Source organism: Gossypium arboreum, chromosome 7 (genome assembly GCF_025698485.1).
Source record: "Gossypium arboreum isolate Shixiya-1 chromosome 7, ASM2569848v2, whole genome shotgun sequence".
In the NCBI taxonomy this organism is placed as follows: domain Eukaryota; kingdom Viridiplantae; phylum Streptophyta; class Magnoliopsida; order Malvales; family Malvaceae; genus Gossypium; species Gossypium arboreum.
The window spans coordinates 104394418-104418415 of record NC_069076.1 but is presented as its reverse complement, the minus strand read 5'-3'; the positions used below and the strand labels follow the sequence as shown (position 1 = coordinate 104418415).

General features: G+C 29.6%; 4 protein-coding genes across 4 annotated transcripts; 1 reads left to right on the top strand and 3 right to left on the bottom strand.

The window, feature by feature from the left end:
• The first annotated feature begins 1700 nt into the window (after nt 1-1700).
• Nucleotides 1701-2410, top strand: LOC108489741 (uncharacterized). The gene has a single exon (XM_017794465.2). The coding sequence runs from the start codon at nt 1861-1863 to the stop codon at nt 2248-2250; it is 390 nt and encodes a 129-aa protein (XP_017649954.1). The 5' UTR covers nt 1701-1860; the 3' UTR covers nt 2251-2410.
• A 301-nt stretch (nt 2411-2711) lies between these two features.
• LOC108472631 (uncharacterized) lies at nt 2712-3896 on the bottom strand. The gene has a single exon (XM_017774182.1). It carries the CDS (start codon nt 3894-3896, stop codon nt 2712-2714), a length of 1185 nt encoding a protein of 394 aa, XP_017629671.1.
• A 1920-nt stretch (nt 3897-5816) lies between these two features.
• On the bottom strand, nt 5817-8242 carry LOC108489748 (40S ribosomal protein S3-3-like). The gene is made up of 6 exons (XM_017794479.2): nt 8088-8242; nt 7856-8003; nt 7592-7763; nt 6503-6557; nt 6276-6407; nt 5817-6194 (listed from the first exon to the last, which is right to left on the bottom strand). Exons 1-6 carry the CDS (start codon nt 8121-8123, stop codon nt 6024-6026), a joined length of 714 nt encoding a protein of 237 aa, XP_017649968.1. The 5' UTR covers nt 8124-8242; the 3' UTR covers nt 5817-6023.
• A 4382-nt stretch (nt 8243-12624) lies between these two features.
• On the bottom strand, nt 12625-14112 carry LOC108484901 (protein ELF4-LIKE 3). The gene is made up of 2 exons (XM_017788786.2): nt 13878-14112; nt 12625-13219 (listed from the first exon to the last, which is right to left on the bottom strand). Exon 2 carries the CDS (start codon nt 13152-13154, stop codon nt 12816-12818), a length of 339 nt encoding a protein of 112 aa, XP_017644275.1. The 5' UTR covers nt 13155-13219; nt 13878-14112; the 3' UTR covers nt 12625-12815.
• Between the last annotated feature and the right edge of the window lie 9886 nt (nt 14113-23998).

The window sequence follows — 23998 nt, the reverse complement described above, 5'->3', positions numbered from 1 at the left end:
AACACATTAAAAATGCTTTAAAAAGTAATTATATTAAAAAAACATTATCATAAATATAATAAATATTTTATTGCGGATCAAATGTTAGGGTATTCATGTGGATCACGTGGAAGTATAGACTTTTAACTAATGTGGAGCGTATGAGGAGGCATATGTCGAATGAAAGTCAATGCTCGAGATGTGGCAATGTCTATGAATTGGAGATCCATGCCGTTCGTGATTGCTTTTTTCTTAAGTCTATTTGGCGATCAGTTGTGCCAACTCATGCAAGGATAAGTTTTTTCGCTATGTCTATGAATGATTGGATGTTATGGAATTTAGAGAATATTGGGGATTGTGGTAGTCGAGTTGTTGATGGTGTAGCTTTTTTCCTATAATATGTTGGTTGTTATGGAAGAACCAGAATACATTTGTGTTTACAAATTGCCATAGTAGCTCCCAGGAAATAATTGATAAGGGTGTTAGTTAGGCAAGGAATTATGCGAGGATATCTTATCTTGTGTTTCAGTATAGTCCTATGGTTACTGTTGCACATTGGTCAGAGCCGTTTAGAGGTTCGATTAAACTTAACATAGATGGGGCAATTTCGCCAAATGGATCTTATGCCGGGATTGGGGGAGTGTTTAGAGATGCTGATGCTAATTGGCTCTAGGGATTCTCAAGGCTGCTAGGTAAGGAAGCAATTTTTAAGATTGAAGCGAGAGCTATTTTGGAGGGGCTTCTTAGTTAGAAATTGAAAGTGATAATGATCTTTTGATAGAGACAATTGTAAAGAGAGGTGCAACTGATAGTCAGATAATGGAACTACGCGGGATTCATCAAATGGTGTGTTGAGGGTGGAAGGTTTGCTTTCACCATGTTTCCAAAACTCACAATGTTGTCGCTAATCATATGGCAAAAGTTCTGGCAACAAGATTCACTAAGATCCAAGTTTTTGAGGTCCCACCCCATTCCGCATGGGACTTTGTTCAAGCAAATTATTTTAGATTTACAAGGGCAAATGAGCCCATTCATTAGTTTTGCTTAACACTGTTTTATTTTACCAAAAAATAAATTTATATTTTGGGTTGGGTTATTTAGTTGAATAATTTTTTTTAAGATTTAAATAATGAGTTTAATTGTTATTGGATTATTGTTTTAATATAAATATATAATTATTATTTAATATATATACTTAATATAATTAAATTTTATAACATAATATATTTGAGTCAAGCCTAACAAAAATAATCTTGCCCAAAGCCAACCAATACAGAAAATGAATCCTAAATTTTACTCAAGCCTATTTTCCTAGTCCCGTACTTTTGTCCAAACCCTCCGATGGAATTTGTGCTATCACACTTCTTATGCATGGTGGCTATCTGCTGAGTTTCTGATGTTGTTTCAGCTTTGGCTCCTCCTCTGTTGGATCCCGAGATAGTGATAGTGGTACCTCAGCGGGTTTCACGATGGGATGGCGCATGCATACCCAGGTGCAATGCTCTCGCGGGGTCCAAGTGCTATCCCTTCTTGCTTGGTGGTGACAAAAGAACAGCCTTAAGGTTTCTTTGGGGGCTTTGGGTTTTGGACTCATTCTTGGGCTTTCTTGTTCGGCCCATTTAACAGTATCTAACTTTTTTATTATTATTAATGAATTTTTATTTATTGGGGAAAAAATGATATTTTCTATCTAAAATTCCCAACCAAATTTCAAACTTTGATGTAGGATTGGACCAATAAGATAACCTTATCCTCCAAATCCCAACTTCAAAATCTACCACGTAACCCAAATTCCCACCTCTCAAATATTCCTCACCAATCTCTCAAAACCCCCAACATTTGCAACAATTCCTCCTCATCTTTGTTCCACAAACAGCACCAATGGCTTCCACTTCAGCTGTTTCAATGGCACTGCCACTTTCACCCACCACCCAGACCAAAGTCTCCATCCCCAACCCTTTCCTCAACCCACTTCCACTCAAGCATTCATCAATGGCTGCCACCCCAACTACAAGACCCAATGCAACAAAACTTGAAATCAAGGCTTCTTCTTCTTCTTCTTCTTCAAACAAGGAGAAGGCAGTGACTATTTTGACAGCAGCTGCAATGACAACATCAATGATGGTCCCTGAAATAGCTCAAGCAGCTGATGGGGTTACCCCTTCTCTCAAGAACTTCTTGCTTAGCATTGCTGCTGGCGGTGTTGTGCTTGTCGCCATTATTGGAGCTGTCATTGGTGTCTCTAACTTTGACCCTGTTAAGCGAAGCTAAGGCCATTTAAATTGTTTACATGCTGTGATATTTACTTACCTCCTGAGTTTATTCATCTGTTTTTTATGTTTCCAGTTATAAATTTGGCATTTTTAAGTCCCTGAAATTTCTCAAATTTTCTTGTTTTCTTCACATAAATATTCAACATATACATTAGAAAGTTATGCCTCGTTACCATTATACTAATGATTTTTTATTTGATAATTACATTGAATCCGAGGAATTTTAAAATCGAAAGGAGGCTGGCTACAGAAAAATGACCACAATCTTAACTTTCATAGCATTCAATGCCTGCAACATATGATACATACAATCCAGACACGAAGACAGAGACGTAGTATAAATTCGACACAACAACACAGTAAAATTCCAAGTATAGGCTTGTTTTTGAGACAGCTTCACTCATAGACTCGTTTAACTATTTAGAAATTAATAAAATATATAAAATATATATTTGTACATTACTCAGGCTTCAGCTGAACGGACTCAAAATCCGTTTGAATAAAATATGCGGCATATGTATCTTGATTATCAGCTGTTACCCGATTGAACTTCTGAGTCTTGAAATTATAAAAATACACACTCCAAATATCCTTCATAAGCAGAGTGTCAGCACTGTAAAATGAATGAAAACGAGTAAGATAACACTCTTTGTTCAAATTCATGGTGTGTTTTCTAATCCATATGTGTTCATAGTTTAAAACCCAAACATCCACCATCTGAGCTCTAGTTTTAAAAGAAACCTTTACTAACCCCAGGTTCCCTTCACACGACACAAGTGCTATCTGCTCACAATATTCTTTTCGACGAAGTGAGTTCGGCAACGAAGCCATTGTCCATTCCTCTTTGTTACCGTCGAAAGATAATACGATGTCCTTGTCTTGTTCTCTGTTGGAAATAAGCCAATGGATACCGCCGCATGCAGAAACGCCTTGCTCGTTCTTGAAAAAGTCATCGTATGTCAACTTTAAATCGTCTGATTGTTTCCATTCCCAACTCTTGGAATCGAATATCTCGCAGTGCCATAATTTTTCATTGGAAACTACACGGTCATTAACTTCTTCGTCGGAATACTCCGAATCGAGGTCCGATTCGGAGTCTGATTCAGAGACTGATACGGAGTGTGTATCATCACTGCAGTCGGTGTCGGAGAGTCCGACGATTTTGAATCGTAAAGGGTTCGATCTGAGCACCAACATGCTTATCTTTGACCTATAAAATCGAGGATTTGGAGCCGGAATGAATTCCCACTGTTGAGTACTTGGTTTACAAATATAAAACCAGTTTTCTCCATATATTCTCGGGCTACATAAAACCAAACCTTCATTGACCGCTGCTACAATCTGAGCTTGTTCGGGTAAAAAATTAAGAACATTCCGAGTTAGTTTTGGCTCGAGCCCTGAATTGGCTATTGACACAAAGTTGGAAGTAAATCGATCTCTCCAACCGTAAACAAAGATTTTCATACATTGAAGTAAATATCCCACCATTGTTGATGTCCTTTGAGAATGTAGCCGGATAAAGCTAGATTCGTAAGTGAGATCCTTGCACTCTTTCGAAAGGACCCTACACTTTTTCATTGTTTTCAAATCAGCCCTCGAGAAAATTTCTAATAAAACATCGTTGATAAAATCATAAGACGCCATCAATCTATTGGTCAAAATAAAGAAATAAAGAAACAGAAATAAGCAAAAAAGAATATGCAGTCAGTTGAAGTGAAGATTATCAATTAGGGTGTTTATATATATAGTAATTGGACGAATTTGTTTCCTGCAGGGACAGTAGCTTCTAGTTCGAATCATAGTAGAATTAGGGTTTTCGTTATTCAACTCAAACTACTATTTTAAATAAAATAAGTACTTGTTTTTAAGGTAAAATAATTAGTATATATATTAACTACATTATCTTATAAACTAATTATATAGCCATGATAGACTGTATTTTTTCTATTATTTCATTAATTGATATAAACTATACAACTATATATATAAAAGGAATGTCACAGATATATCTATTACAACTATATATACATTATCTACTATTAAATTGGCAACGGATCCGTTGACTTCTGGTGAGACCAATGGGTGTCAGAATGTGAGCCGTTGGCAAGCCACTGTACCTTTAGGGAACATGCATGGAAAACTACGTTGCATGGTTACAAGTAATGGAGATTGGTAAATTTCAGCATTTAGTCCCTGAGGAATTAGTGTCAAGGATTGCGGCAGTTAAAAAACTTAGAACCCCTATGGAGCATGGAACATCATGACCTTCCAGGTTGGGCATTAACACATAATAGGGGAATAATAGTAGATTTTTTAATTTTAAAATATGGGAATTAATAGGAGAATTTTGATGGTATTAATAACTAAATCTGAATTTGTTTTAATCCAAAAAATAAGATTAAATTTCAAACTTACAAAAAATACAATTATAGCATATTTAAATTAAAATTGAATAGTAGGATTTCATAAAAAATCAAGTTTAATTTTAAAATTCAATTAAATAAAAGTGAAGTGACAAAATTCAATAAAGGTTAAAGTAGAGTGGTGAATTTACAAAAATAAAACTTTAAGTACAATGATAATTATCAACAGGCTTTTCCAACTTTTTTCCCAAAGCTTTCTCTTTCATTTGAGGAGCCTTTGTTCATTGGTTTCAGTCGCCAGTGGTGGCCTTTGGGCCGGCCATTCCTTCGACCTTTCTCCCTTATCCTCTGTTCATCTCCCTTCTCTTTTGAAGACCTTTCATTTCCCATTGCCTTTTCTTTCGGCTAAATAACTCGAGTCGCCCCTCCGTCCAGTGCGAGGCGGTGTCGCGTTTTCCCAAGGGGCATTCTCCCCTCTTTTCTCTATCGGGCCGACTTTGTTCTACCATTTGGTTATGGTTTTTCTTGCCTCTTCTTTGTTCGTCCCCCTCGTTATCGAAGCTCTTACTCTTTGTGGTGGAACCTCGACGTTAAAGTCGGAGATTCGTCGGTGGTGATGTTTGATGGTGATTGGTGTAATCGCATCCGGCCTTGCCTGGTGGCCATTATGGTTGGTCCATTGAGGGTATGACTCAGCCTTTGCTCCTCCGCTGTTTGATGATTTCCCTAGTGCCGCAACAACTCCGGCGAGTATTTGTGGGCTTTCAATTGCTGGCCTCTTCTAGAGATGTTGTTTCTCTGGCTGACTGAACTGTCCATTTCACCCAACCTTGGTCCTCCCTCCCATTCCAAGTGCGCTAACGCTGTCCATGGTTGTTTAGGTCCCTAAGGTTTCTGAGTGACTTTGAGGGCTAAACCTTAAATTTTGTTATGTTCTTGTTTGGACTTTGACTCACCTACTTTGTACCGGCTTTTACGTTGAATGAAGTTTCAGTTGATAAAAAAAATAAAAACAACCATCAACAAAACTAAAACATAATGACAAAATACTAAATAATTTGACCAAAGAAAAGAAAAATAACAAAATTCATACTCATATCATCGCAAAAAAAACCTTTAATAGCTACTCCATGGTTAGATATACATGTATAATATACGAACCAAATAATCACATGCAGAAGCCAAAAGGATGTCATGAATCTTAAAAAGGAATAAAAAATCCTTGAATAAAATTATCAAGTAATAAGTTTTAAGTATAACAAAATTTGAGAAACACCAAAGGAAAATTCATAAAAGAGCATCCAGCATAAGTTCATTTTAGGTGCCAAACTTAAAAACTACAAAATCTAAGACACTTGACATGCTCCAAATATCAAATAGATGACTATCATAACAGTCATCGTCGGCTTTAAGCCACTGGCGGAAGTTCAATCTCGGTCGGCACGGGTGCTTCCACCTTGATAACTTCATCATCCTTGGGAGGGTGGATGGTGACAAGATCCGGAAGTGGAGTTGTTGGGCCTTGCTTACCCTTTGGATCCCAATCAAGCATGATCTTCACCTTGATGCCCAGTACTCCCTGCGTTAACCCCAATGAATTCAATCAGAAACGGAAATTGAACAGGGCATAGCACTAAGAGTGGATAAATGGATAGCAAACCTGTCTCAGAAGAACATGTCGAACAGCAGAGTCAATGTACTCGTTCACTGGGTGACCAGAAGAAATCATGTATCCGTCTTTGAACTTCATGGATTTGGCACGTTGTGCCCTTAGCTTTCCACTAACAATAACCTGTAGCATAAAGGATGCAGAAATACAAGCTCAAAAATGAATCGAGATAAAGAACCCAGAATCATATGATGAATGAAATCTACTGGTATACAAACCTCGCAACCCTTGGCTCCACTCTCCATAACAAATCTAAGCACACCATAGCAGGCCCTATAAAAACCATTACAACATTTAGCTTGAACATACCGACAAGAATTGACAAACTTGTACAATATATAACATCAAGAAGCCAGCAAATTCAAAATCAAATCCGTAATGTACATACACAAATAGATTAAATAGCTGCACCAAAAATGAACAAGGAAAATGAGAACCATATGAATGTATCCTCCTAAATGTTACAGTCTGAAAACCATAGGATTTCAAACAGGATGATGGTAATGGAGGATTGGATTGATCTGGTCATCTTCCGACACAAAATCGGCATAAGAATAACCAACTTGCTTTATAGATGACAAAATCTAAAGCCAAAACATGTCAAAATAGAACCCAGTAAATCAAAAACATATACGCTGTATCAGTCCATTAAACATCAAAACAAAATCAAATCAATATCACAACGGGGAGTTAAAAATAAGAAAAATTTCACCATTGTTCCCTCTACTAATATTACTGCATGAAGATGAAATGCATTTCAGCAGGCTAATAAAACAGAGGAAATATAATATCTAATTACTTTTGTCACCTTCCGACACAAAAAATTGGTAGTGAAACACCAACCTGCTTTGTAGATGACGTTAATGAACAAATAAGTTTTGCATAAACAGACATTTCAGTAAAATGAATAACGAAATTGAGAACAGTTAAAATGTAACCTCCAAAATGTTACTGTATGAAAACCTTTGGATTTCAAACAGGAAGATGTTAATAGAGGATTGGATCGATCTTGTCATCTTCCGACACAAAATCGGTATAAATAAACGCAAACATTCATTTTCAAAACACGCATAGATCAGTCCATTTAACATCTCGGAGCTTATCACGTTCACATGCGAAATAAAACACATATCACAATAGAAAATTAAAAATAATAGATTAAACATAAAAAAATATAATGCATTTGAGCAAGCATTAATTGAACAGAGGAAATATGATCTAATTTCATATATCACACACGAAACAAATAAGATTTGCATAACAGGCTTCAAATCTGTAAAAAAAACAAATCGATTTCGAGTATATACCTACGGACGGCGAGACCTCCGAGGAGCTTATAGCGAAGGGACTCAGCCTGAGCAATGGCACAAAGGCCTCTGTTATTGACCTTCTCAGCGTAAAGCTCCACGCTATTTTCAGGGAACTTGAATCGCTTTTGAACAACAGAGGTCAGTTCCCTAATCCTCCTCCCTTTCTCGCCTATAATCCACAATCAATTACAAATTAAAAAAGACCTAAAATTTAAAAATCAAAACCCATCATCAAAAAGTAATTTTTTTACAAAAAAATACCCAGAACATTTTGGGTACGAGTGGCTCTGATAATGATCTCAGTACGCATGGGAGTAACTCTGACTTCGACACCAGAGTATCCATCTTCGGCCAGTTCCCTAGTCAAGACTTCATTGAGTTCAGCGAAGAAGACTCCGTCAGCGACGAACTGAAATTTAAAAAAAAAAAAAAGTAATCAGTTAAAGAAAGATTAAAGAAATGGAAGAAGAAATGGAAGGTGGAAAGGAAATACCTTTCGCTTTTTGCTGATTTGAGCTGCGGCCGCCATGGTTTTTTCTCTCTAAGGGAGTGAAATTGCAGAGAAGTGAGATGTGAGAAACGGCTGAAGCTCCGCAAACCCTAAAGATGAGAGGATCGAAAGTGTCTAAGATGGAGTAAAATATAGTGGATTGTGATTAGGGTTTTTTTAGTAAATGGGCTTTTTTTAGGGTTAGAGTTTGATTGTTATTGATTTGTTTTAAGGGTTTAAAATGGGTTGTTCATAAGATCCGATCCAAACTCAGTTTTTAAGGCCCAATTACACTCTTTGGATAAGCAAAGATGAATCCACCACTTTTTATACCAAGTGTGGGCTTAATTAGTAATTAAAATGGCTTAATTAGTAATTAAATTTTAATTTTGTTAACATACCTTTATTTTAATAATTAAATTTAAATAAAAATGTTAAATGATAAATAGTAATTAAGCCGGATATGAATTCGATGGAAATAGAAGATTGAGTGAGCTACCCAACCTTTGAACAAGTTCGACTGCATTATAAATTCGGCAACAAAATGATTCAATTTCTATTAAAAGGTTAACGTAGTTAGAGCCGAATAAATGGTTAAATAGTTAAATTTTGAATCCCAAATTAATTACTTTAATATCAAAATAATAAAAAGTTAAGAAATTGATAATATATATATTTAAAAATCAAAGGTAAAATGAACGAAAACATAAAGAAAAAAATTCAAAATCTATAATCGGTAAGGGTCATGCCTTTTTTTATATATATATTATTAATCTATGGTTAAATTTTAATTTTAATTTTTAGATTAATAAAAATTATCAAATTTTAATTTTGGTCCTTATCATCCGCTTAAATTTGACTTTTAATCGTCATATTTTACTCTTTTTTTACATAATTGGGTATCTCAATGTTTATATTATCATTAATTTAAATATTTAATTCTAATTAAAATGTTGACTTGAATTTAAAAATTATTAATATTCTTAAAATTCTCTATTAAACTCAAGTTCACTACAATGTCCTTTTTTATTATATGGCTATTAAATGAGTTTTTACAAAAAAAAAAACACTTGACACCGATAATTTTAACAATATTAATAATTACTACCTGTTAAGAGGGAGGGGCGGGTTGGCTCCTGGAGAAGTATTTGAAGTGTGCACAATAATAATTTTGGAGAAACCACCAACCAAGGCATTTGGGCCTTTACCTTGCAACCTCCACTAGAGCTAGCCTTTTATTGTTGAGGGGGATTGACTCCTACTTTAAAATATCGTCCACCAAGCAACCGACACTAGCTTCAATAACTGAAGATATTATCCTCGTGTCGAGGTTTGTCCTTGTCCTCCAGGAGAGTTGTTGTATACTTCAAGAAAGAGGGGAAAAAAGCATTAGTTTTGTACACAATAATAATCATGGATAATGTGCGCCTAAGATTCAAACCACCAATCAAGACATATTTATGTGCACAATACTATTGCTTCTTCGTTGAGCTCTTGCAAAATCGTATCTTCACCAACTGAAGTATCCCTTCGTAAACCGTACAATATCCCCTTCGATTCTTAACTTTTAATATTATTGAGATACAAACTTATTATATAAAAAAAAAGTATGAAATTTAAATGTCACAATCACATTCCAAAATCTAGCATTAGAAATGTAAGACTATGCAAATCAGACACTTTTATTATTATCAAAAGGGAGTTGACTTTTTTTTTTTCAAAGGAACAAGATGACTCTAATCCTATCCTTTTCAAACACACAACAAAAAGGGAGAAAATAAACAAAGCCTTTCTTTAGTGTTAGGCACAAAAAGTGTCACTTATATCCATTTTGTTTAAGAATTTGTCCCATCAAAGTTACTTATTAGCACTAATTACAAATTATTTAATTATTATTAGATAAATATATTATCTTATTGAATAAACAATTTCCATTTGAAATGTTAAAAAAAAAAACAAGTGCTTTTTCTTCAAGTGACCTAACAAAAGGTTTATTTAAAAAAATAAAGAAAATCTTTTTTTAGAGAAAAATAGAAATCAATTAAAGATTTATTTAAACGTCATTACACACGAGCTAATCATCCATCCGAATTCACTCAACTACTACCGTCGGAATCTCCTGAGAAGCTTTAAGGCCATAAGGGAGAACTCTCATCATCCTCGCCAATATATGTGCTGCTACATTGACTTCTGTTAAAGTCTTTTGTATATCCACCCGCCATTTTCTCCTACAAAAGTCCTAAATTCTTAAGACCAACTTCCTATTTAATTGCCCATTAAACTTATCTAAAATTGGACCAAAACCCATTTTTATGCCTCTTTTCAAAGACTAAATGAGCATATTACCATAAATTTTAATCAATTAATCAATGTCCATCATTTTCTAATAAAAAGAATATTATAATTGAAATGTAATTAGTCCATAAATGTAATCCCTTTTAAGGAAAATGTGGATTATTTTGATTGGATGATCCTTTAATGTGGTCCAACTAATCATGTTTGCTAAACTAATCCAATTCATGAATCTACTTGTTTATTTTAAGGATAAGATTTGAAAACTTAGATTTGGCATTTAAAATCACATTCACCTTATTTTTGTTTAAGTTAAGGTTTGAGAGACATGACAAGTTTAGAATATACCTTTTAATTTTTGAATTAAATTAATCTTTACATACATAACTAAATAAATAAATTATTAAATTAACCTTTAAATATAAAAAATATTTTATTATAACGAGTTTGAATCGATATTTTTAAGGAAAAAATTTTCAATACTATTTTTATTATTAGTGACTATCGAGTGATTTTTTTTTAATTTCAAAATGTAACACCAGTGAATTCAATAGATGAATTTTAATAATGACAATAATTAGACTAAAATTTTAATAAGTGAACTAAATATTGATTGAAATAATAAAGTTAAAATTTGAAATTTTTGTAGATCATATGTGGATAAATTAATCTAAGTTAGTTATTCAGTTAAGTGTTTTAATTAGGAGCATAGCTGAGATAAGTAAGGGTATTAGCACCCTGAGTAAATGGTATAATTACACTTTTAGTGCCTCGAAAGTAAATAATTCAATTTAAATTTTCTCTAAGTATATTTAATTTTGTCTCCTCTTGTTAAGAAATTCAGTTTAAATCATTTTTAATTAAAAAATTTAACTTTGATCTCCCAAAGTTTTTAATTTTATCTTGACCTCATCACATAATTAATAATTAATTTTGATGGTAAATATTAATATAATTGTAAAATTTATTAAATTAAAAATTCAATTTAATTGTTATAATAATTAATTCTAATGATATTGTTGATTAGATGAAATAAGTGAAAATAACATATATAAACATGGGCTTAAATTATAGATAAGATAATAAGAGACAAAAGAATAATATTAGATAAAAATGATTGATTGAAGAATGGACCTACGTATTGTGTTAAAAGAATATATATAATCAAAATTTATAATGATATGGAGACACATATTACTAGTAGACATTGTAATGAAAAAGTTAACGAATTTGCTAACAAAAGGGTTTTATTAAAACAATATAATAATTTAAACACTTAATTTAGAAACTAATTTTAAAATTTAATGAATCATCAAAATAAATAAAAATAAGGAAAATTTTAATTATATAAATAAATACAACAACAAAAATTTCTTATTTTAAAGAAAAAATTTTATTATAGTCAAAAGCTCATCATCTCTCATACGAAATTATGTTCATATGGTGATGTGTGATTGGGATCCAAAAGATTATTTAAAGCTACTTTCCTTATTGCATACATTGTTGTTCGATTTTTGAGTTGGAAAAAAATCTAAGATACATGAAAACATAGGATATAATAAAAATAAAAATCTGAGACACACTCAATTTTATTTGTGGAGTTTTAATTACTCTCTATATAAAACTATTTTTTTTATTTTAAATATCAATTAAGTACATCCGATAGTTTCTTAAGTCAACTTTTGGTAAGGATGAAACTAAAATATTATTTAAGGGACAAAAATAAATAATAATTTCTGGGAAGGCGAAGTATAAATTTGTCAATTATATTAATTTGTAATTGCATAAATTTTAAAAGTGATTAAAAGGATAATTTTACCATATTAGGGGATCAAGACCACTGTCTAACCATTTGTATATGCTTTTAACTTGTAGAGTTAAAAAACTTCAATGTCAATCTATCAAATAATTATACAATGGTAAAAAAACTCATATTTGAACCTAAAAAAATTACTGAGAAAGGTAACCACAACAACAAAAACTCATCATTGCCTATGATTTTTAAAATTACATAGATTACAATATGCTCAAAGTTCATGTACTCTTCCTACATATAAAATTTAATCATTCTATTTTTATTTCAATAAATTTAATCTCTCTACTTTTTGGGTTTAAAATGCAAGTCCAATGTTATATCATTAAAATTCATTTATTAAAATTAAATTTATTACAATATAATAACTAAATTTCAAGTATAAAAATTAAAACAAGTTAAAAAGATATTTTAACCAATTACATAATCTAACCATTTCTGAGAAACTTTCTTCATTTCCCACCATGCAAATGAATTACTACTACTAATAACAACAATGATAACAAGGGTATAGTAGCTAAGAGAAAATATTGTTGCGAAAGACAATCACGAACTTGAACTAATCCGAGGAGATTAATAACAACTATAACAACTAAAACCCATCATTTATCCATGAGTTTTAAAACTCAAGCAGGCCTATTTCTTTTGTTAGCACCTGATTTCATGGCACCATTAGAATCCCCATCAGAGGAAGAAGCATCCATGCATTTGGTGTAAGAAGTTGAAAGATCAGCATATAAATCAACCACCCTCCTTATGTTGTTGTTGAGCTCCCTAATTAGACCAACATTTCTGGTCAAGTTGTCAGGGATCTTGGTCTCATGGTTCTGGTTTATCTCATTGATCAGCAACCTGTTCTGGTCCAATATATTCTGGACCTGCACAAAGTTCTTCTGAAATGTCTGCACCACTTTGGTATCTATTTCACCACCACTCCCTAGCCCTGAATATGTCTCATCCTCCATTATTATTATAATTATTATTATTTCCACTTTTTAGAGTCAGAGTTCTATCAGATCAAAAACCAGTCCTGGATCCAAAAAAAAAAAAAGAAGAGTTAAAATGTAAAAAAGCCACTAGTTTTTGTTTAATAAAGGGTTAATCCCACTTTTAGTCCCTCCACTAAGTAAAATTTGGGATTTAATCCTTCTGTGTTTTCTATTGTTATAATGTTATTAGTAACTATGAGTACTTAAAATTATTGTTTATTTTATTATTTTTACTATTATTGTTGTTGTTATTATTAGTATTTATGATGAGATGAGAAAAAAAAAGCAGATCCCATTTCCATAAAAGGGAACCTTCTTTAATGTACTCAGAAAAAAAAACCTAACCTAAAGCACAGTGTTTCAATGAAAAATCCCCAAAAATAAAAACAAAACTTATCAAATAAAGAGGCAACCATTATTAATCTTTACATAACATAAATAAAAATGTCAATAAAAAAAAACAAAAATGTACATAGCTTCTATCAAATTAAATCAAACACAGCAAAAGAAAACAAATTTTCTTGCTTTAAATTCAAAGAAGATGAACTCTCCAGAGCTTCCCAGGAAAAAAAAAACCCATCAAAGAAAAAAAAAATTAAAAGCATATTCATTTAAGTACAAAAGAAAAGGAAACAAAGATAGGGAAAGCTTAAAGATAGAAATATAAATTATTTTATAATTTAATTTTTATATAACTACCTTGAAAACCTGGACCATTATATCCTGCGAAGGAGGAGATACTGATTGTGACGAAGAAGAAGACGAGGGATTCCCGAGGAATAGTGGAAAAATGTCGCCGGTTAAAATCTCAGGCACCCACCAACCAAAGAAAAAAGAACTAGCTTTCTGAATTTTGAGAGAGTTTTTAGAGAGAGAGAGAGACAATATGTAGATTTTGACAGTCACGCTCGAACCCCCCTCTCTTTGTGTGTCTAAATATTTGTTTTTATATATATATATATTTCTCCACATAATATTTTTTAATGATTAAATTATTTAATAATGATTTATTTTAATATTATTAACCAATATTTATAGAATTGTATTATTGATTGAATTGGTTAAACTATTAGTTCTCGGTTAAATTAATTTAATTAAAAAATTATATAAAATAAAAAATAAAATGTATTTTGTGAGATCCAACATTTACATTTTATTCCATTAATTAAATTTAAATATTATAGTGTGTTTAATAAATTTTATTTTTTATTTAATATAAAATTTTCAATGAATCATAAATTCGTTATTAAAAATGTTAACAATTTTAAATATATATTTAAAATTAATTATCTCTTTTTCAAGAAAAATGATATATTCAACTTTTATTCAAAACTATTCAAAATAGTACAAAATAAACATTAAATTTAATAAATAAATAATTTTCAAAATCAAGATTTATTTTGACCAAATAATAAAATTATATTCAATACTTAATTTTTACTAATTTACCGAATAAATCTTCAATATAAATTCAGTAGTTATAAAATTCAATATTAGAATTTTAAAACTTAATTTTTAGCAATTGATTTTTCAAATTATTAACAACACATTATTACTAAATATTTAAATTGAAGTTAATTTTTTAAACAAAAGCTTTAGAAAAGTAAAAGTAAAATTTTCAATTCATCATTAGCAAAAATATAAAGTGAATTTAAATATCCAAAATGTACAATTGTTGCCTGTTCAAATTACACGTGGACTGAATTATAAATAAAGTAATAAATGAATCGTAATAAAATTTTCAGTTGACACTAATCTCGAATTCCAGCCTTAAACAATTTTTATTCTTTATCCTTATATTATATATATAAAATAATAAGTATTATATATAAATTCAAATATTGTTTAAATTCATAGTATTTTGTATCACAAAATAAATAAATTATTTACAAATTATCCAAATTTGAATACTGTGTTGATATCTCATTTTTAAAGGGAAATTGCCTTTCATATCCCTTTATTATAAGAAATAGATCAATTGAGTGTATGTACTATTAGAAATAATCAAATAAGGCCAAATATTAACATTTAATAATGACATGAAATATATATTTTAAACAAAATATTTCATTTGAAGAACCATATAAGCTTTAAAAGTATTAACTCTCTTAAACAATATATGATAACTTTGTTAAAAATTAGCCTTATTTGATTCTTTATAATAATATAAGGATAAATAAACCAATTTGATTTGGTCTTTATGAGGCTCAGTGGTAGAGCTAGGGGTAGGCAGGGGTCTGAGCCCCTTAAAATGTAATTTTTTTATTATGCTATTTATAGTTTATAAAATTTTAAATTAGTAATGATAAAATTACATTTTAGCATCTCAAAAATAATAAAATTAATTTAATTATTTAAAAATTATAAAGATATAGACTATTAAAATGATAAAATTAAATTTTATCATCATAAAAATATACAATTTAATTTCGCCCTAAAATTTTTTCGATTTTGCATGATGAGGTTTTAAATATATTTAATATTATAAAAACACGAGATTAAATTAATGTCACGAATTAACGATATGACAACTCAACAATAAAAATATTTAAATATTATTTTTAGAAAAATAACAAATATTATCATAATATTTTTTTATATAAAATCAATTTAAACGCAATTTAAAATTAATCCTTCTATAAAAATAAAATCTACCCTTTCTATTTTATTTTGTTTTTAGATTCGGGGAATGGAATAATAGCTATCCGTGTCTGATTTGATTATTTTCCACGTGGCATTTAAAAATGATGGGAAATTTGTCATCTATGATTAAGGGTCCCACCATCTGATTTTCAAGTTTGTGAAGGAACGTTTCATTTTCAACTTTTCCTTTTATCCTCCTTTGGGATTGATTAGTAGAAAGATAAATTAGCTAAAAAAAAATTAACAAATTAAGCCCTCAACGTCTATAAAATTTTCATTTTAGTTCTAATTCTAAAATATTTATAAAGAAATAACATGAAATAGATTTATGGGTGTTAGATAAAGGTGAAGTTGTTAGTGTGTGGCATCTTTAAGGGCATGGAATCGATAAAGTTATCTCCCTTGGTTCAGTTTAACTCGTATTTTCAATTTATGGGCTAATTTTTTTAGGACTTTGTTTGTTTGATTGATGTACTTGGACTACTGGAGTATGAAAAGTGTTGATGACATGTCCAAGTTGAAAAAAAAGAAGGTGAAAAAAAACTTCTCTAGTTTTTTCATTTCATGAAAGATTTTAAATTGCATTGTTTTTTCTACTTGAAGATCAGATATTTGTATATTTTTAAAATAAGAAAAAATTCAAAAATAATGTTTTGTAATAGTTTAAAAAGGCATAATGATAAATTTAACTCTCAACATTTACATTTTCATCAATTTAACACCTTTTAGCTAAATTTGACCATTAATCTTCAAAAATAGTTAAATTTCTTTTTTCTTTTTAATGAAAATGGTGATTAAAACGTTAGTTTTTAACGTTGTTGGCATAGCAACTCGTATAGAAGTCCATCTGCACATTATTCTAATATAAAATCATTTGTCTTATATGTCATTCCAACAAATAATTCAAAAATTATAAAAACAAAAACAATCAAAATTTAAATTAAAAAATATAAAAAAAGTTCATAAAATTCAAAAAAATAGAGTACACATGAATTGTCATGTAAGTCGTTGTGTTGAAAAATTTAACATTTTAATTAGTATTCTCATTAAAAACATCATTTTATTGAATATTTTCTTTTTCTTTTTAAGTTTAGAAGTAGAAATAAATTAACAATTTTTGTAAACGTTAAGGACTAAATTTATTGAATTGATTTAGAATTGAACTAAAATAATAAATTTTATAAACATTAAGGACTAAATTTGTAATTAGGCCAATAAAAGAAGCTTATGTCAGCTTTCCATTACTCATCTAACGACAATTAATGAAAGAGTGACTAAAATATTTAGTTCTGAAAAATTGAGTGACTAAATTAAAAAAATTAAAAACTAAAATAAAACTAAAAGTGACTAATTTTATAATTTATCATTAATGATATCATATTTGGCTTGACTTAACTATAGAAAGCAAGATTCCCACTAATAATCTTTATTAACATAATAAATTTATTATGCAAAGCTTTTTCTTGGGCCAATCCTATTATTAATAAAATATATACTTAATTATTATTTTCTTCGTGCGACGTATGGGTTATTTATGTATTAATTAAAATATAGTATATTAAATTATTAAAAATGTTACAAAAATTGCAACATTTTATAATTATTATTCAAAAAGTAAAAATAATATAAATATTTAATTTTTATAATGATATTTTAAATTATAATCAATATAAATTAAAAACATAAAAATAATATTTAAAATAAACTTGAATGATTTGATATTACTCCTATTACGATTTTAGCTTTACTTTATAAAAAATCAAATCAGCACAAGAAAATTATTCATAATTAAGAAAAGACAATGAATTATTATTTTTATTGAAAAAGGCGATGAAATTATTTAGTCAAAGTCAACAATTGCTAAACATCGACACTTATAAACAACAAAAATAATAAATGGGAGTGTTTAATTTTTTTTTTAGCAACTTGTGGAGAAAGTATTACCCCAAATAAGCTGATTGAGTGTTAGTTTGACTAGCATGGATATTGTTATTAATACAGGAGGACGTGGATTCGCTGAAGCACATTATCTTCCTATTTATGGGTTGGGGATAGATGTGCTCATAGGCCAAGCTCAATAAAAAATTTAGGCATGTTTGTTGGGCCTTTGCCCGAAAAATGGGCTTAAAATTTGTTAGGCCTATGCTCGAAAAATGGGCCTAAAATTTTTGCCCAAGCCTGACTCGGTCGTATTAAATTTTTATATAATTTTTAAATATATATAATACATCAAAAGTACTAAAAACATTAAAATAAATATTTTTCAATAAATTGAAAATAAATTTTTAAAAATATGTATACTTAAATAACATTAAGATACATGCAACTTAACAAACAAATGTCTCTAAAATAATAACAAAATTAACAATAAAACAAATGTTATACAATAACTAAACATTAACAACAGAATAGTAGTAACATAATAGTGAAATGATAACAAATTAGGGAGAAAAACAACAATAAAATAACAAAATTTTTTTGTCCTTTTGTGAATTCAGGCTAGGCAAAAAATGTCTTACTCGAGACTCGACCCGTTTTTTAAATGGGTCTTATTTTTTTACTCAAGTCCATTTTTCAGGCTTATATTTTTGCCCAAACCCTCTCACTTTTTAAGCGAGCCTTCAGGCTGGATTGGGTAGCCCGACCCATGAACAAATCTAGTCAGAAAGAGTTATTGATAATTTTAGACATTGATAAAAAAAAGAATAAATATTATCAAAACTTATAATAAATTTATTAAGAAAATATAAATATTCAATTTTTGAGTATTTATTTAATTAATGTAATACTTAGTAATATTTCTACTACAAAGCATAATCATAGGGAATACTGACATATATATATATACATATTCTTATTCAAACGGAAATTCAATGCTAGATTAAGCTAATTTTAAGCATTTAACTGCAAAATTAAAATACAATTCAATTTTCAACTTTGAATAATATGTACACGTGGTAACTTATTAGTGTGACAAATGGCAACTTCTAAACGATGTCACATTGTATTACTTTCCTGAATTGTAATTCTATATTACTTTAGCATATATATATGATTAAAATATCCATCTGACTACTATTTTAAAATCTCTCTAATCCATAAGTTGGTTTAATTGCTATTTAGAACCTCAATGATTTGGACGGTTATCAATAATCACCGCATTTATATTATTTTAATATGATTGAACTATTTTTATTCATTTAAAGAGCTAATATTTAATAAATTTGACAAATACTTTTTAATATGCATTTTTTGGATAATTTAGTGATTGCGCATGTAAATTGTTTTTTATCTTTTATTTTGATAAATTATCTTTTTGATGATATAATTTAGTCTTCACGTATTAATGAAACATTAATTGAATTGAAAAATTATAGAAAAAACCTTTCCTTTATTTTGAAATAAAAAGAGAATGAAAAGTATAAACAAATGCGAAATCAAATTTCTTTTAGGAGTGACCAAAATTGAATTATAAAATTTTTAGAGATTAAAATATAAATTTATCATGTATTAATTTATAATTTTATTATTTTAAAGGAATTAAATTGATTTTTTATATTTAGGGACCAAAGTAAAATTTTATCATGATTTAATTTATAATTTTATAATTTCTTTGTACTCTATCGAAACATTTTCTTTCTTAAATGCTTGAAAAGACAAAACATGGAGAAAATATCAAAGGGTTATATCCCCCATTTCCTCTTTGCAGACACTAGTTTTCTTATTAAAAATATATTCAATTAGTTTTTGTGATTTATCAGGTTTGAAGTAGAATTTCACAAATTAAAATTATTAGTAAGTTTATGTTTTTGTCACTTAAATTTTAAAAGTTACAAAATAGTCACTGGACTATCCAAAAGTTTTTATTTAAGCCACAAGGTTGTTAAGTTTTTTTTGAAAAAAAAGTCTGGCTAGCAAGTTTCAAGCAACGATTTGACGATCAGTACAGTGGATTAGTACCTATTAACAAGTTAAACTAGACACCTTAGATCCAACTTGATCTGATGGTCAATGTCAAAGATCTAAGAAGAAAGCTGTTTGGGTTTTGGTTCGTAGATTTGTAACGTTCAAATTTATTTCCTGAAAAAAAACTAAACTATAAAATAGAATGGGAAGAAAAGTTTTCATCGATGCAAGCAATGTGAATGAAAAATGCCATACAACAACGATTTTAATAACCTAGTGACTAAAATAAAAACTTTCAAATAGTTTATCGATAATTTTATAACATTCTAAAGTTGAGTAACCAAAATGTAAACTTATTAATAATTTAAAAACTGATGCCTAGAACTACTTCCTCTAAAATAGGAAAATAACACGTTTTAATAGACTCAAACTCACGTCTTCTTATATTAACAATAATACCAATATCAATCAAATTAAAACTTAATCCACAAAAATAATATCTTATATAAAAAAACCCATTTAAATGTAAAAGAAGGTGTAAAGATTTAACTAAAATAAAAATAATAATTCAAAGACTTTTTTAAAAAAGTAATTTAGTTTAAGTCATCCATTAATTGAATAATAATTTTATAGTAGTACAAAAAGGACGGAGCATATGAATGCAGCAACATGGGTTCCCACGTGGGGGAATCTGTCCACCACGATGAGCCACCCAATATGGGGGCAGCTTCATTAGCATCGACCACAAAAAAATGTGACGCCACATTAATTACCAATTAGGGTCGGTCCCTCCGTCAGACAGTATTTGGATTAGATTTTGTCCACTTTGCTTTCACTTTGCCCCCACCCACCAATGCTCTTTGTGTTGGGTCTATTTCATCAAATGAAAATCTAGGAATTCCCACTTCCTCTCATTGAATTTTAATTAAATCCATTTAGATTATCAATCTGTCGATCAGATTTTGTATTTTTTAGTAAATTACAATTAAGTTCTTCAAATTATTAATAAATTTATATTTTGATTATTTAATTTTAAAAAATTATAAAATAATTAAATTATTCGAGATTTTTCATTTATGTCACTAGACTATTAAAATTATTACGGTATGACTTTCTTTATTTGTACCAATTAAAAGCTCATACTATGATTTTCTTATACAATTTAATTTTTTTCATAAAACAACTTTGAACGTCATAAATTTACGAATCAAAATTTAAATAACTTTATTCTTTGATCTCCAGAACTGATCATCAGATCGACTTAGATCTAAGGTATGTTCTTTTACTCATTGATGGGTACTAATCCATGTTATTGAATGTCAAATCGTTGCTTAAAGCTTGCTAATCGAACTCAAAAAAAAACTTAATATCCTAATGATTTAAATAAAATCTTTTGAATAGTTCAGCAACTTAAATGAAAACTTTCAAATAATTCAGTGACCATTATGTAACTTTTTGAAGTTGAGAGACCAAACGTAAACTCACTAATAGTTTAGTGACATTGAGTGTAGTTTACTCTTTTTTTTTTAATGCCATCTTGTTCATTACGTAATCTTAAAAATTTTAGTTTTTGTTGATTGTACCAAATGGCATTCTAAATTAGTCCCAAACTTTAAAAATGTTCTAATTAAGTTCTTAAAGCATCATTATCATACTAATTAGATCCTTCAATCAACTTAGCCATTACTTGATTCTAAATATCAACTTGAATTTGATGTGTTTAAATTAATTAATTTGTGTTTGTTGATATAATGATGAGGTTGCGGTAGTTTGGAATGATTCATCTGGGGGTCGAAAAGCCATAAGAGAGTTATCATGGTTGGAGAATGGTTATTCGAGAGAGAATTTGAGAGGAGACGAGAGTAGGAGAGAGTTTAGAATCTAGAAGGTGCTCTTCCTCTTTTCGAAGTGCCTTTAAGTTATTAATTGAGTTCTATCTGGTAATTCTTAAGGAGTAACGTGTCACCCACATATTGGTCTCGGACTCTATAAAAATTAGCTGGTTTATTGGTGTATTGGCATTGTAGGTTGTCTCAGGCATGTCTTTGGTATGGGCTGCCATATCCGAGAAAATGAATATATGTGACATATAAGTGACAAATGTCTCATCCATATCAAGCAAGTGATCTCGATGATCTGGGCTCGCAAAGTCTTGGACTTGTAGGTGTCCCAGCTTGCAAGGTGGTCCTTATTGGTAACAAATGTTGACTCACGATGCATGGGCTCGTGAGGTGGATTCACAAAATATGGTTATAACAGAGTTTAAAAAGAACTTATATCAGATCCAAAGAGATTTAATACCGCGCGAAGTTAACAATACACTAATGAAAAGACTTGGTTGGAATGATATTTTAATCTCGTAATTTAATTATAACATTTAGAATAATCAATTTAAAAGTTAACCCATATGAGAAATTGTTTTTTTTAACCCTAATAATTAAGGTAGGTTGATAAATTAGTAGACAAGAATTAAGATAGGAGTCCCTTTGTTTAGGACCACGACAATTTATTGTTCACAATAACAGTAACTACTTTCTACTAACAATTCAAACAAGACTCAGTCACATCCACAAATGGTCCATGAATTTGGGTTCCACGTGGCAAAATCTGAATGGTAGGACCACTTTTTTTTAAAAAAAATTTGTTTTTAAAATTCATGTTCATCTACATAGAAACACTAATGACCAATCGGTCATACGAACATTTCTACAAAAATTATTTTCGCCATTTATATCAGCTAAGCTTTCATGTTTGATTCACAACAATCAACTATCGTTACATACAAAACTCAAAAAACAAAACATGAGTTTATTGGTATGTTTTTATGTTTTTAGAATCCGTAATTTCTAGTTTTAATAATATTATTTTAAAAATTCAAATTTATTTTCTTCTTTTTGTAAACGTTTATGTTGTGTGTATAGGAGGATTTCCAAGAATATGCTAACAAGGCCAAAACCTTGCCTCCATCAACAAAAGATGCAGATAAGCTGATTTTATACGGCTTATATAAACAAGCAATGGTTGGAAATGTTAATACGGGTACGCAAGTCACAGTTATCGATCATTCCGTTTTCCATAAGTAGGGTTAAATAAATGATATAGACCAGAGCATATGGTGGTGTTTTATTTTACTTAAGCTCCACAAGAGTGGACCAAATAATTTTCTTATTGGTGCAATATCGATAAGTTTATCAATTTTTTGTTTTGGTATTGATACCTCTAATGGTAGGGGAACGTATTCTTTTTCATGAGAGTAAAAATTGAATTATAAATTTTTAAAGGGTTAAAGTATAATTTGATTATCGCTTTTGTTTGTCTTTTGATACAATCCTTTTTTATTAGCTTTGTCGTATTTTATTGTACCATTTCAGGTAATTTAAATTTTTTTATATGTTTTTAATCTAGTTTCTAGTTTTTAAGTGGAATATATTATATATATATTCAAATATAAATAATTTTAATTGAGTTTAATAATTTAACGTAATAGTTATATTTAATAGATAATATATGATTATACATCTTGCAGATCGTCCTGGAATATTAAGCCCCACAGACAGAGCTAAATGGGATGCTTGGAAAGATGTTGAAGGTATAAAAATGAAAAAAAAAATAATTAGAGGATTAATTGCACCAGACATCTCAAATTATGAAATAAATTTTAAATTAGTAATATACTTCAAAACATTGGATCCTTAAACTAACGTATTGTTCCAATCAAGGGTTTTTTTTCCTATCAATCTAGTCATAAGTTTTAGTCAAGTGCAAAACCAAAAAATTGTTTTGAGAAGCCATAAATGAATGAAAAGTTTTGGAGGGTCAAAATATAATTTTATCATTATACTATCTTATGATTTCTTTAAAGTTAAAAAGGGATTATATAAAGACTTTCCTGCCTCCGCTCCTGATTTTTTGTTAAATGCATTCTCGGATTTAACATGGTTACTTTTTTAATTACATATGGATTTAATAGGCATTTTTAAATATGTCAAATCCAAATTGGCAATTAAAATCAATGTTATCTACTAAAGATCTAATTGGTATAATACTTTAGTTTAAGTGTGTCTTATGGAATTAACCCGAAAAAAATGATGTGCTTTGTATCTTAACTTAAAAAATGTTGAATGTTTGTCATATATATATATATATATAGGGAAGACCAAAGAACAAGCAATGACTGAATATATTGCAAAAGTAAAGGAATTACTGGGACAATCTGCTAAATGACTGAGTTCTCTTCATGCATTTGATGTTAGATTAGGTTCAATTTTTCC

Excerpts from the sequence above, each read along its gene's own strand:
- LOC108489741 (XM_017794465.2), top strand. The coding sequence starts at position 1,861 with ATGGCTTCCACTTCAGCTGTTTCAATGGCACTGCCACTTTCACCCACC.
- LOC108472631 (XM_017774182.1), bottom strand. The coding sequence starts at position 3,896 with ATGGCGTCTTATGATTTTATCAACGATGTTTTATTAGAAATTTTCTCG.
- LOC108489748 (XM_017794479.2), bottom strand. The coding sequence starts at position 8,123 with ATGGCGGCCGCAGCTCAAATCAGCAAAAAGCGAAAG. Across the intron at positions 8,004-8,087 it reads AAATCAGCAAAAAGCGAAAG|TTCGTCGCTGACGGAGTCTT; the intron begins GTATTTCCTTTC and ends TTTAAATTTCAG. Across the intron at positions 6,408-6,502 it reads GTGGAGCCAAGGGTTGCGAG|GTTATTGTTAGTGGAAAGCT; the intron begins GTTTGTATACCA and ends TTTATGCTACAG.
- LOC108484901 (XM_017788786.2), bottom strand. The coding sequence starts at position 13,154 with ATGGAGGATGAGACATATTCAGGGCTAGGGAGTGGTGGTGAAATAGAT.